This window comes from Rattus norvegicus, chromosome 10, assembly GCF_036323735.1.
Source record: "Rattus norvegicus strain BN/NHsdMcwi chromosome 10, GRCr8, whole genome shotgun sequence".
Lineage (NCBI taxonomy): Eukaryota > Metazoa > Chordata > Mammalia > Rodentia > Muridae > Rattus > Rattus norvegicus.
The window spans coordinates 82,436,122-82,449,397 of NC_086028.1; the positions used below are offsets into that span (position 1 = coordinate 82,436,122).

General features: G+C 50.6%; 1 protein-coding gene and 1 long non-coding RNA gene across 34 annotated transcripts in view; one reads left to right on the forward strand and one right to left on the reverse strand.

Moving 5' to 3' along the window:
- LOC102547955 (uncharacterized) overlaps positions 1-13,276 on the forward strand; it is a 47,346-nt gene that overhangs the window by 8,765 nt on the left and 25,305 nt on the right. For 5 of the 29 annotated variants that reach the window (XR_010055756.1, XR_010055765.1, XR_010055766.1 and 2 more), the window contains exons 3-6: positions 222-355; positions 2,463-7,019; positions 7,958-8,151; positions 8,450-8,589. This is a non-coding gene — a long non-coding RNA (uncharacterized LOC102547955). Of the gene's footprint in view, positions 1-221; positions 356-2,462; positions 7,020-7,957; positions 8,152-8,449; positions 8,590-11,187; positions 13,272-13,276 lie in introns of those variants that run through there. The other 24 variants (XR_005490728.2, XR_005490732.2, XR_005490735.2 and 21 more) reach the window with 21 other exon arrangements.
- Sp2 (Sp2 transcription factor) overlaps positions 903-13,276 on the reverse strand; it is a 30,560-nt gene continuing 18,186 nt past the window's right edge. For 4 of the 5 annotated variants that reach the window (XM_063269117.1, XM_039086078.2, XM_039086080.1 and 1 more), the window contains 6 exons: positions 11,000-11,076; positions 8,629-9,600; positions 4,969-5,281; positions 3,554-3,728; positions 3,224-3,417; positions 903-2,158 (listed from right to left, as the gene is read on the reverse strand). In XM_063269117.1, the coding sequence (XP_063125187.1) occupies positions 2,058-2,158; positions 3,224-3,417; positions 3,554-3,728; positions 4,969-5,281; positions 8,629-9,600; positions 11,000-11,076 (1,832 nt within the window). In that variant the 3' untranslated portion in view covers positions 903-2,057. The remainder of the gene's footprint in view (positions 2,159-3,223; positions 3,418-3,553; positions 3,729-4,968; positions 5,282-8,628; positions 9,601-10,999; positions 11,077-13,276) is intronic. The other variant, NM_001399622.1, reaches the window with a different exon arrangement.

The window sequence follows — 13,276 nt, forward strand, 5'->3', positions numbered from 1 at the left end:
ACTGATCAATATGCCCCAGCAAGGCTTTCCCAGTGCCAAGGCCACACTGAGATGCAGGCTGGTGGGCTGATGAGGCTTCTGTGCCAGGGTGATCAGCTGTTAGTCTAATGTTGCCCACAGGGCTTGAGATTGGGCAGAAAGGTTGCCCTCTGCTGCTGCTGAAGTGATGGAGGGCAGAGAGCCTGGATCCATCTGAGGCCTGTGTCTGTTTTATTTTTCAGCAACGTGGGGCTGACTGGCTCTGGGGAAGAGCTGTTGGCAGTGCTGGCGACAAGGATAGAGTGTGAGGCCTGGTGACAGGATGGCAGCGCAGAAGCCTCAGCGCTCAGGAGCTGCGGTCCTGGCTGCTCTGAGGGTAAGTAGAAAGAGTCCAGTTTCCTACATGTCTGAGGCAGACTGGCCTCTTCCTCCAGCCTGGCTGCTGCTTCTCAGACCGCCAAGGCTTGCACACTTGAGTTTTAAATCTGAATAAACCACAATCCCTGACTTCTCTGTAGTTCTGCCAGAATGAAAGGGTCCTCAACACAACTTCCGCTCTGCAACCCTACTCAAACCCTGAGGAGCCTGTCTATCCGGTCCAAGACCTCCCACTCCCACTCTGTGGGAACAGTGTTTTCTGCAAACCCAACCTTGTGGGCCAAGGCTCTTGACTCTGGCTTCTGACTGTGAAGCAAGTGCTTTCCTCAGGGCTGGGGCGGGAGGTACAATAGTCGGCCAGCTCAGGAGAGCAGAGACTGCATTAGTCTCTGGGCTCTGGAAGTCCCCAGAGGTGCTCTGAGAGCTGGGCTCCTTTGGGACCAGGACCAAGAGGGTAAATTGAGTCCACCGCTCCCTCCTCAGCAGCTCCTTCTGTAAGACCTCTGACATAACAGACAAAGGAAGCCCAACTGCCAAACGCAGACTTTGCCTCGGGCAACTAAATTTATTAGCAAGAAACCCTTTGTCAGCCCAGTACTGACCAACAAAATACATCGTTAATAAAGGATAACAAACCTTCACTTAATTAATAAAACATCCTCAAGCAGTTACAACAAAAAATAAAGTTGGATTTCTGTTTAATTTAAAAGCCTCAAAAATAACAAGCAATATGTTTTTTAAAACATGTCGTAGACACAATCGTCTATTATACAATATACACTGTACACAATGGAGCTTGGGCAGGTAGGGTGATGAAGGCGTGGACGGGGTCAGGATGGGAGGTGTTTTCATGTGAGTCCAGATTTGAGTTGAAATGTGTCATTTAGAAAAGAATTGTTAAAGTGAGAAAAAAATACCAGAGAGAGAGAGACAGAGAGAGAGAGAGAGACCTCCTATGCTCAGCATTGCCCCCATCCCTAAGCTGAACGCAGGCGGGGAGGCGACTAGCAAAGAGGGAAGGAGCAATGAAATAAAATGTCTTTAAAGCACACGTACACAGTGTTCATCATCTGAAGTTGAGTATAAGGCAACGTTCTCCGTAGAAAAGAGGGGTGGGGTCCTCGGCATCTGACCTTTCATAGGAAGTTGGAATGTCTGGAGGAGAGCCGTGGTGGGGCTGGGCAGTGGAGTGGAGGCAGCCTCCCACTTCCACAGAGGTGGGTGTCAGTGGGAGGCCGGGTACAGGGCCCCGGGGTGTCCCTAGCAGCCCGGGAGGAGTTAATTGAGGGGGACAAGGAGGCACAGTGGGGGGGAGGGGGGCATGGCACAATGGGACTCGGCAGTGTTGAGGAGGGGGGTGGGGTGGGGTGGGGATAGGGGGCTCACTTTGCTCCTCGACGGAGTGAAATGTATGTTTTTCCTTTGGAAATAAGGGTCCCCACGCGTCCTGGTTTAGAACGTCTCATTGGGCATGGCCTGTGTCCATAGCCTGGGTAGGCCAGGAGCTCATGGTAAGAAGGGCAGAGCCTTTGGAAGGAGAAGAACACAGGAATAGAGTCCCTCCCTGTGGGGACACAGCCACAGAACAGGAGTGGGGTGAGGGCTGCCCAGGGCAATTGTGGCACCTGTCCATCACGGACCCAGGGCCAATCAGATGGGGGGATGGTTTCCATCTTCAGGGCCTCCTGCCTCAGTTGGCCTTACAAGCCCTTCGTGCCTAGGTGGGTCTTGTAATGCTTGGTGAGGTGGTCACTCCTCATGAAGCGCTTCTGACATTGGGCACACTCAAAGCGCTTGTCCCCTGAGAAGAAGAAGTAACTGTTACCAAAGAGAGATGCAGCGTCCCTGCCCCAGGCTGAGAAAGGAAAAGCCCCAGACCGTGAGAGCCCCTGGGAACCCACCTCAGCCTTGTCTCCACACTCTGCTAACAGCCCCTCCTGCTGTCTACTGGCCACACCTCTCTGCCCCATCTACCCTACCTAATCTACCTCGCTCCAGCCTGTTCCTCGGTCCTTGCCCAGGCTGCTGTCCTTGAGTCTGTGTACCTGCTCCATTCTAGACTGTCCGGTGGACTTTAAACCTTGATCAACACCTTCCTCTTGCAGGAAGACATCTCAGTCCTGAGCACCCACTGACTGGACCACAGTGACCCACCCTGTGTCTGCTCAGCAAGGTGAGCCCTGTGGACCACTGGGCATGCCCAGGACAACTTTAAGGCACCTTCTATAGAGTGGTCTTCTATGGTGTGGCACTTTCTGTAGTGTGCATTAGAGCACGTAATAGTGACAGCAACCTTCATAGCAAACTTAGGGTGCCATCGAGGCAGGTTTCAGTAGGCCAGGCATGTTGGAGCAGGCCTGTAATCTCAGCATTTAGGAGATAGGAGAAGTGCCATGAGTTAAGGTGAACCTAGGCTACAGGGCAAAATGCTTTAAAAGAAGCTGGGTGTGGTGATTCATACTGTAATCCCAACAGCTGGAAGTCTGAGGCAGGACTGCTGCCAGGGCAGCCCGGAGCACTTAGCTAAATCTTATTATTGCCCCCTCTCCAAAGCAAAGAGGGGCAGGCCAAGAGGGGAGGCAAGCTTGGGGGCTTAGTTTACCGTGCCGTAGAGAGGCTGAGCCAGAAGGACCTCAAGTCCTAAGCCAAACTGGCGCATCACCACTAGCCACTTGCCCAAGCCTCAGCAAAGTGGATGTCACGAGGTAACCCCCAAGGCCTTACTGGGACTAACCTACCGGAAAATGCTAGCACGGCACCGGGCGCACTTCACTGCTTGGGGGTTCTGTTTCGGGGTTGGGTAGTGTGGACAGTGTAGAAGCTCCCAAACGAGCAAGGGTGCCAGACGGGGCATGGGGGAACTGACCTGTGTGTGTGCGAGCATGCCGCTGGAGTTCGTCACTCCGTGTGAACCTCTTTCCACAGAAGAACCAGTTGCAGACAAAGGGTCGCTCGCCAGTGTGCAGGCGGACATGGGCCCGAAGCAAGGACGTCTTCCGGAAAGTCTTTCCACAGTCCGGGATGTGACACACATGCTTCTTCTTGCCCTGCTCCCCAGACCTGAGGGGTTGGGTTTAGAGTAGGGGAATGAAGGGGAAGAGGGAAGGGAGAGAAGCCATGGGAGGTCAGGTCAAGACCTGTCCCACTGAGTGAACTGTGGAGCGGGTGTGGGTTTGGCTTGGGTCGAGCATATTACCTCTTCTCCCCGTCCTTGCAGTTGGGACATGTGCAGGCCATGCGCCGCCGTTTCTCCCCAGGCTGGGCCTCTCCGGCCAGGGCCTGCTCCATCTGCAGCTGGATCTGGGTGGGGCTCAGCCCACTGATGGTCAGGTTGTTTCCAGAAACATTCTGCACTGTCAGCTGTTGCTGTCCTGTGGGAAAAAGAAGGGCATGTTCAGGAAAGGAAGCCCAGGCTAGCCCTTCTCTCTCTCTCTCTCTCTCTCTCTCTCTCTCTCTCTCTCTCCTCTCCTCCTCCTCTTCTTCTTCCTCTCTCTCTCTCTCTCTCTCTCTCTCTCTGAAGAATCATGGGGCCTAATACACTGGAGGGCAGTGAGGGCCAGAGGCTTCCCTGAGATTCTACTCCGCTAGAGGCAAACTTGCCTAAGAAGTTTTGTTCATGGGCTTTGGAGAAATCACTCTAGGCTTCTTTGTCCTCTCTCTCTGTGTCTCCTAAAAGTGGACAAACCAAATACATAAACTGCTAGAAGTTCACTAGGGATGGGGAAGGCCATGATCTCTTGCTACCCGGGAAGCTGAGCGGCTCCCAGGTGCAGAATGCAGCCTGCTTTGCCAGGCGGCTTCAGTCGCCCTCTCTCCTCTTAACTCTAAGATTTACTTATATATTTATGCATATGGATGTTTTGTCTGTATGTATGTCTACATACCAGAAAAGGGCATTAGATCCTGTGGGACTAGCTAGAGACTGTTGGGAGCCACCATGGGTGCTGGGAATTAAACACAGCTAAGCACTGAGCCATCATCTCCCAGGCCCCTCCCTCTTCTTCTCAGGGCTGCACTCACAGCACAGATCATCAGCTCTTGTGCAGTACAAGCTGTCCTGCTGCCTGGGACAGCTTTCCCTGCCTCCCACGCTCAACAGCAACCGCCCTCCTTCAGCTGTCCTGAGTGGACCGTACTGGCACAGGCCTTTAATCACAGCGCTCAGGAGGCAGATGCTGTTCTGATCTATAGTGAGTTCCAGACAGCCAGGACTACAGAGAAACCTTGTCTCAAAACACACATCCCTTGCCCCCGAAAAGCCTGACTTCCTTTACAAGGCATGGTCCTTAGTCACCTGAGCTGGGCAAGTAACCAGCCAAATAAACTGAGTTTGTATATTATTGAACACATCTGTTTTCTCCATCATATTCAGCATCTGCAGTTATCATGTGGTCATGTGACTTGCTATCTCACAGTAAGGACCAACTGTGAAGACAATACACACAGATGTGCCCTGAGGCAGGAGGGGACCAGGCAAACACCAGGCATCATCTCGGATGGCCAGCATCCTCATGGCTGACACTGGAGATCCCAGGGGCCTGGCTGGGATTCCCATAGGCTGAGTGCAAAGCCCGGCTGCAGGGCCCTCCTGGCTTCAGGACTCTCTCTCACCGCCAGTGTTGGTGATGGTGACAGGCACACCCTGGACTTGGACACCATTGATGTTGATGGTCTGCATGGCCTGAGCAGCTGCTGCCAGCTGTGCAGCGTTCAGGCTGATGATGCTCCCAGCAGGTGCAATCTTTGGCAGGGGTCGCTCTTTTCGGAGAATTGCAGCCGAATGCTTTTTGCTGGAGCCACTCAGATGGGGAGCTCGGAGCGCCGGGCTGCTACAGGAGACGGTTGACGTGGTTGCAGCTGTTGCTGGGGGGCTGTCCTGGACAAGGACCGTCTGTACCTCACCAGAAGGTGTACGGATATAAACCTGAGGGGCCAGAGAAAAGAGTTGGCAGCATGACCTTGTCCAAGGGAGGGCTGGGACACCTCTGTCATCTCATCAAGCCCAAGAACATATTTATGCACTACTGATGCTTGACAAGGCCAATGATGCCCTACACTAAACTGGCATGAGTGGTCACTGACCTGTAACCCAACCTTTACTCTGCTTAGCATGGAAAAATATTAACTGCTAAATCTCAAAATCGGAAGACTAGTAAAAAAGCACAACACCAGCATGGGCTACGGTCACATGGAGGCCAGCTTAACCACAAAGCAAAATTATCTTTTAAAAGGAGGGGGCTGCAGAGGTGGACCAGTGGCTAAGAGTAATGGCTGCTCTTCCAGAGGTTCCACATTTCCCAGCACCAACAATGGCGGCTCACAACCATCTGTAATGGGATCCACTGCTCTCTTCTGGTGTGTCTGAAGACAGCTACAGTGTACTCTCATATATAAAAATAAATCTTAAAAAAAAAGAAGGGGTTAGGGATTTAGCTCAGTGGTAGAGAGGCCCTGGGTTCGGTCCCCAGCTCCGGAAAAAAAAAAAAAAGAAAGAAAAACAAGTTCATAATTAGATATAGAGGATCATTGCTTCTCTCCTTTGTCAGGCTCTGCCACTGTAACTGTCACCAACAATAGGACAAACAGAACTCTTGAACTGCTTTGGCACAGCGCACACCCTTCTGTGAGCACGCTCATGGGAATGTCACATAAACTCAAGGACATTTTGTGAAACAACTGCCTGTGGCCTTCGAAAGCAGCAAGGCCATGACTGTCAAGGTAAAAAGTGCCGATCCTCGAAGCCCTGGGTTAAACTCCAGCTTCATGGTGGTGGGGGTGTGAGGAACTATTCCTGAAAGAGAGATTGACCAGAGACGTGTGACTACTGTACATGAGGTGGACAGAGCCCATGGGCAGTGCTGGAATTACTAAGCAAAGCATGCAGGAAACCTGAGTGGTGCCTCCCCATTGGACACCAGCATTTCACTAGTGAGTTTCAGGCTTGATGGATGCGATGTGTACAGGGACTGTGCTTGTGTGGGAGAATTAAAGCACTTGGAAGTGGGAGGACGACCATGGTGGCAGTTTATGCTTAAATGATCCAGGAAAAAAAAATCCTTTGTAAAACTGTGATTTTAATTGGGGATATTTTTAATTCCTGGTTACTGAAGACTGCTTTTAGTTAAGTGACAACATATAAACCTGCCATCCCTCAATACATACAGAGGCCTCATATCTTCCCCAATCTGTAGCATGTTGCCATGTACTCATTCTTTCTGAGGTAGTAAACAGGCTCACTAACCGGGGGGCGGGGGGGGGGGCGGGAGGAGAGGACCTGTCCGTTTCTGTCTTCCCTTTTGCTAAGCTCTGACAGCCTGAGTCAGGTGGGGGGTCGCTCTCCTTGGGTGGGTGCTGGGTGCTAGGCACTGCTTGATTTTTATTACCATGCTGTGTGGATGTGTTGTCTACATGTCTGTTATCACATGTGTGCAGATGGAGACCACAAGAGGACGCTGAGTCCTCTGGGAGTGGAGTTACAGCTGGTTGACAACCAACATGTGAGTGCTGGGAATCAAACTTGGAGCCTCTGGAAAAAGCAGCCAGTTTCTGAACCATGACCCAGCTCTCCAGCCCCATGATGAACATTGCTCAAGTCTGCTAAAATCACTGGGCCTGGTAACACACATGTCAGTCCTGCCTCAGCCTTCTGAATATGGCTACAGGTGTGCACCACTGCACCTAACTCAACTTTTTTTAAAAAATATTTTTAATATTTATTTTATGTATATGAGTACACTGTTGCTATCTTCAGACACACCAGAAGAGGGCATCAGATCTCATTACAGATGGTTGTGAGCCACCATGTGGTTGCTGGGAATTGAACTCAGGACCTCTGGAAAGAGCAGTCGGTGCTTTTTTTTTTTTGGTTCTTTTTTTCGGAGCTGGGGACCGAACCCAGGGCCTTGCGCTTCCTAGGTAAGCGCTCTACCACTGAGCTAAATCCCCAGCCCCGCAGTCGGTGCTCTTAACCGCTGAGCCATCTTTCCAGTCCCTGGGTCAACTTTTAAACGTTCATTTGAGCACTCCTTCTCACGATCATTTCCCAGCACCAACAATCTGTTGGCTCACAACCATCTGTAATGGGATCCAGAGACACTGGGGAACGGAGTTTGACTCCCACGGTGCTGGAGTCTCCTTTACTGCCCTGTCTGCCTTGAGCAACCTTAGGCTCTGTCTGTTCCTGTCTGCTTTACAGTGGGCTGAGCTGGTAACAGAAAGGAGCAGCAACTGGGCATGGTGGTGCAAGCTTTTAATCCCAGCCCTCAGGAGGCAGAGGCAGTCAGATCTCTGAGTCTGAGGCCGGCCTGGCTGGAAGGAAGGAAGGAAGGAAGGAAGGAAGGAAGGAAGGAAGGAAGGAAGGGGCAGCAGACATTGTAAAGTGACAGGAGCAGCTGCGCACAGCTGGCAGGGCAGACTACAAAGCAGCAAGGTGGCGGTCACTTGGCAGCTAAAAAGACAAGAGTTGAACAGCTGGCAGAATGGCCAGCTGCCTTGACAGCTGCAGAAGTAGAAGCAGCTGTGAACGTACTCCAAGAAACCAGAGGTCATCATGTTGAGTGGAATGACAGGGTCGGGAAAACAAGTTTGTTTTCTCCTTCAGGAGGAGTCTAGACTGAAGGGGAAAACGCATACTCACATGCCCACGTGCACACACAATGAATGAAGCACAAGAAACCATCTCTCAGGGAGAAGCAGAGGTGGAGAGAAGCAAGGATAGAGCTCACTTGTAATCCCAGCACTGAGGCTGCAGCAGGAGGATTCCAAGTTTGAAGCCAGCTTTGGCTGTGCAGTGAGGTAAAGGCCTACCTGGGACACAGGGAGACCCTGTCTCAAAAAAGGAAAAAGGTCTGGCTGCACCTGTTATTTTTCTTGTCATTAGCAGTGGCCAGCATTTTTTTCCTCCTGAACTTTCTTACTTTACACCAAATTCTATGGTTCTGGCTCAAATTCTCACTCTTGCCGTTATATGTAATCTTACAATAAAAATACTTTATTATGAAAGTATACATATCTAGCCTGTTATGGCCCCAGAGCTACTCCATAAGGAAAGAAAAAACAGACCAGTTTTCCCTGTTCCATCTGCTTTCTACAGAGGGAACTATGTCTACTTGGCCTAAGACCTGAAGAGATCTCAGGGCAGAAGCCATTTCCTGCCACCCCAAATGATGGTGACTCCAGCTTCCCATCAGATCTGCTGCTGATCTGCCTCTGTTTCAAAAGCAAGCCAAAGGGGTGAGCAGAGAGGGAGGGAAGGGAGAGGGGCTGTGGTACCTGGGTTGGTGTTGGTTCAGTTGTCTGGATCTGAAAGTTCTGGGAGGGCTTCTGGGGAACGGTGGGGAGGGTGGCAGAGGCAGCCTGCACCACCCGCAGTGCCTGCTGGGGGATCTGGACCACCTGTTGCTGCTCGGCCTTGGGTGGCACCACCTGGACTTGCTGGACCACAGCGGGCTGGCCCCCACCAGGGCTCTGGACGATCAGCAGGTTGTTTCCTGCCTGGATGATGTTCTCTGCTGTGGTCTCGATCAGTACCGTCTCCACCTGTTCAGCCACAGCTACTGAGGGCTGTGACACAGGAAGGCTCTTCTTCCTAGCTTTTTTGTTAGTCTTAGACAGTGGGGTCGGGGGGCTCTCAGTGAGGAGCTGAGCAGGGGCCCCAATATCGCTGGTGTTCACCAGGTTGTTGAGTGGCAGGGTGAGCGTCATGTTGCCACCCCCACCTGTCAGTTTCACCACGTTGGCCCCGCTCTGCACAGGGGTGGTGGTCGTATTTGATTTCTGGACAGGAGCTGGCTTGATGGGGACAGGCTTATGACCGGATGTTGACGGGGTGATGATGGCTTGGTTGGTGCCTGGGATGATCTGGATCTGGTTGGTGAGATTGGGCTGCACCTGGATGGTCTGGGAACTGTTCCCTTGAATCTGAGGGACTTGGTACTGGATACTTGCATTTGATCGGCTCCCTTTGTTGATCAGAGTGGGGTTCTGGATCGCAAACACAAACTGCCCTCCAGGGTAGGAGGCGCTCAGCTGGGAGCCCTGAATCTGAAGTATATTTCCTTTAGATGACAAGATGCTAAAGCTATTCTTGCAGGGACTGAGAGGGAGAGGGGCGGGTTTGATAGGGACCAGTTTCCTTGGGGTAGGTTGGGGGGGAGCAGGAGGTGTCACTGCAGCTTCAACAGCTGGGGGGCCAATTTTGCTACATGTTGCAGCAAGCAGAGCCAAGGGAGACGGCTGGGAGTCCTGCAAAAATCAGCAGAAGTAAGGAGTGAGATGAGTCCACTAGCTAGATTTGTCATCCTCTCTTCTCAGCAGCTCCCCAACCCTATGAGTTCTTCCCCACCCCTGTGGCAAACTAACACGCATGCACACACACACACACACACACACACACACGCACGCACGCAGTAGCCCTGGACATGACAGACCAACAGCATAGGCTGTTCTCCCACAGGCCTTGCTGGCCCAGTGTTGGCAGGGATAGGTACACACCCAGGCATCAGATGTCTACCAACTCAGCACAGGGAGGGAGAGCATATGAACTCGCTCTCGTAAGGGGTTTCTGGTTGTGTTCTGGAGTGTGTTGAATCCACGTATGTGTGTGAAGGACATAGGTATATCTGAGTCAGTGTGTGTGGAGGCCAGAGCCTAAGGTTAAATTCTTTTTTTCTTTTTCTTTTTTTTTTTTTTTTTGGTCTTTTTTTCGGAGCTGGGGACCGAACCCAGGGCCTTGTGCTTCCTAGGCAAGCGCTCTACCACTGAGCTAAATCCCCAGCCCCTTCTTTCTTTTTTTTTAAATCTCCCAGTTTATTGAGTCATTCTTTTTTTTCCTTTTTTTTCTTTTTGTAATTTATTATATATAAGTACACTGTAGCTATCTTCAGACACACCAGAAGAGAGCATTAGATCTCATTACAGATGGTTGTGAGCCACCATGTGGTTGCTGGGATTTGAACTCAGGACCTTTGGAGGAGCACTCAGTGCTCTTAACCACTGAGCCATCTCTCCAGTCCCTAAGGTTAAATTCTTACTCTATGACTCTACCCTGTTTGCGAAATTGTTTATTTATGTATTTGGGTGTTTTGCCTACGTGTGTGTCTATGTATCACTCAAGTACTTGTACTTGATGCTCTCAGAGGCCAGAGAGGGCATCAGATCACTTGATAATGGAGTCTGAGTTGCCATATCAAACCCGGTCCTCTGGAAAAGCAGCCAGTGCTCTTAAGCCACTGAGCGTCTCTCCATCTCCCTTACTTTAATTTTTGAGGCAGGGTCTCCTACTGAATCTTAAACTTACTGACTGGGCAAGACTAGTTGACCAGTGCACCTCAGTGGCGGCTCTGTGTCTGCCTCTCTGGTGCTAGGATTACAGGTGTGTACTACCAAGCCCAGCTCAGCTTTGACATGGGTACTTGGGCTTGAACTCAGGTACTCATCAATGTGCAGCAAAGACTCTATTAACAGCCGTGGCCCCGGCCACCAGGGGCCAAGTCTAACACTGCTCATTTTGCCTGATTAGTTCAGAAATGAGAATAAGCAAATCTCCCTGGGTGTCTGCAGGACAGGTCTGAGTGAGCTAGAAAACCCACTTCAGTAACCCACCCAGGCTCTGGCCCTGCCTCAGAGCCCACTGTGCACTTGCCTGGGTAGCAGCGGCAGCAGGCTGCAGGTAGTCACTGGGACTGACAGCAGCAGTGGCGGCCATGCTCATCTGTGAATCTGTCGGGAGAAAGATGGAGCGATATAAAAACAAACACCTGAAGAGAAACCAAGGCCCCTTGCCTCAGCTTTTTTTTTTTTTTTTTGCCTCTGTTGCTGCTTTTCCAACAGGTTAACAGCATTTCCTGCAAGGCCCTGGGCTTTCTAGCATCTAGCATCACAGCCCGGGGTTTGTCTGGGTGACTTCTGCTTTGCTTACACTCATCCATTCAGGCCAGGCCTGCCTTCTCACATTGTCCCCACAAGTGTCTAAGACTGGGAAAACTGGGAGACTCCTGTGTCAGGACTGGCTGTGGTGAGTCCAGAGTGCCCCCTGGTGGACACTGGTAGCCCTCTGATTCTGAATCTCCTCCTGGGGCAGAGCCTCTAGCCAAGTCTTGTGCTAAGGCTACCAGCTCAATCCAGCTGAAGCTAAAAGCAAACTAGTCTGGGAGTGAGGAAAGGCTAGGCCAGCATTCCTGAGCAGCAGGACACTCCTGTCCTATTCTAAAGGCTGTCTGCACAACCTTCACACCCAGACACAAGGGCCCCTAGGAACCAGTAGATGGCAAATCCTTTAAGTCGGCAGTTCTCAACCTATGGGCCAGGACCCATTTGGCAAGCCTCTCTCTCCAAAAGTATTTACGTTGCACTTCGTGACAGTAGCAACGTAAAGGCTGTGGAGTGGCAGACAAAAATAATTTAATGTCCAGGGATTCCCACAACATGAGGACTGTATTAAAGGGTCACAGCGTCAGGAAGGTGAGAAGCACTGCTTTAGGTGGATTTACACCTTTACACAGAACAACTGATATGATACGAACTGATATGTAGGTCACAGACTACACAGCCAACAACTACACACAAGAATGAACAGTGAGGGCTGGAGGGATGGCTCAGTGGTTAGAGCACTGACTGCTCTCCCAGAGGTCCTGAGTTCAAATCCCAGACACCACATGGTAGCTCACACCTATCTGTCATGGGATCTGATGCCCTCTTCTGGTGTGTCTGAAGAAAGTGTACTCACATAAAATAAATCTTTTTTAAAAAAAAAGTTGAACAGTGAGTGAATTTCATTTTTGTGTATTTATAGTAATAGCTGGCAGAATTTTTCTCATTTTACTGCATTTCCTCATTTCCCCACAGTTGGGATAGTTGACCTCCATACCCACAGGTTTGTAGCCACAGATTCAATCAACCATGCATCAAAAAATGTTGGTGCTACATGACCTGCAGTTGATGTAAGACATGCAGGAGATGTGTGAGCTCTACCCATTACATAAAGGTCTTGATAAACCATCCATGGATTCTGGTATCTCCAGAGCTCCTGGAGCTGATCTCCCTCGGGAACTAAGGGTCACTGTATCCTCTTACAGTCTTTAAGTGTTCCTTCTACTTGGAGACAGAGGTCTTGCACTACGTCCCAGGTTGGCCTGGAACTCATTCGTTACCCTGTCGAGGGCTGGATTACAGGTGTGTGCCACCAAGCCCAGCCACTTGCTTTTAATAAGGGAGAAACTAAGAAAGGAAATTCTACCTTGCACTTAAGTTTGATTTAAAAGGTAAACAAGATTGGGAGCTGGAGAGATGGTTCAGTGGTTAGCACTGGCTATTCTTCTAGAAGAGCCATGTTCAATTCCCAGCACCCACATGGTGATCACAATCCTCTGTGACTCCAGTTCCAAGGGATACGATGCCCCCTTCTGGCCTCCAGTGCACACTGCACATACACAAATGGTGTAAAACATTCATGCAGGAAAAGAAAATCCCATACATATAAAATTTTAAACAGATAAAGGGCAAACAAGAGGCTGATGTGGTGGTACACACCTTTAATCTCAGCACAGCACATGGGAGGCAGAGGAAAGTGGATCTCTCAGAGTTTGAAGCCAGCCTGGTCTACATAGTGAGTTCCGGGCCAGCCAGGGTTACACACTGAGCCCATTTCCAAAACAAAAACAAAAACAAAGGAAAAATGGAAGTCTAAAAGTTCGGGGTGAAAGACACCGCCATGATAGACTCACATCACTAAGGCAAAGCAACTGGGAAGTCAGGCTGTGTCTCAGACATTAGGAAAGCAAATTCCAGGAAACAGAGAGATAGGGAAGGATGTGTGGGAGATTCGAGGGACAAAAGCTCAGGAATTGAGCCCATGTCAGGAGTCTAGTGAGGACAGAGGTCAGGGAGAGAGCATAACCATTCATGTTTTTTTTTCCCCCCA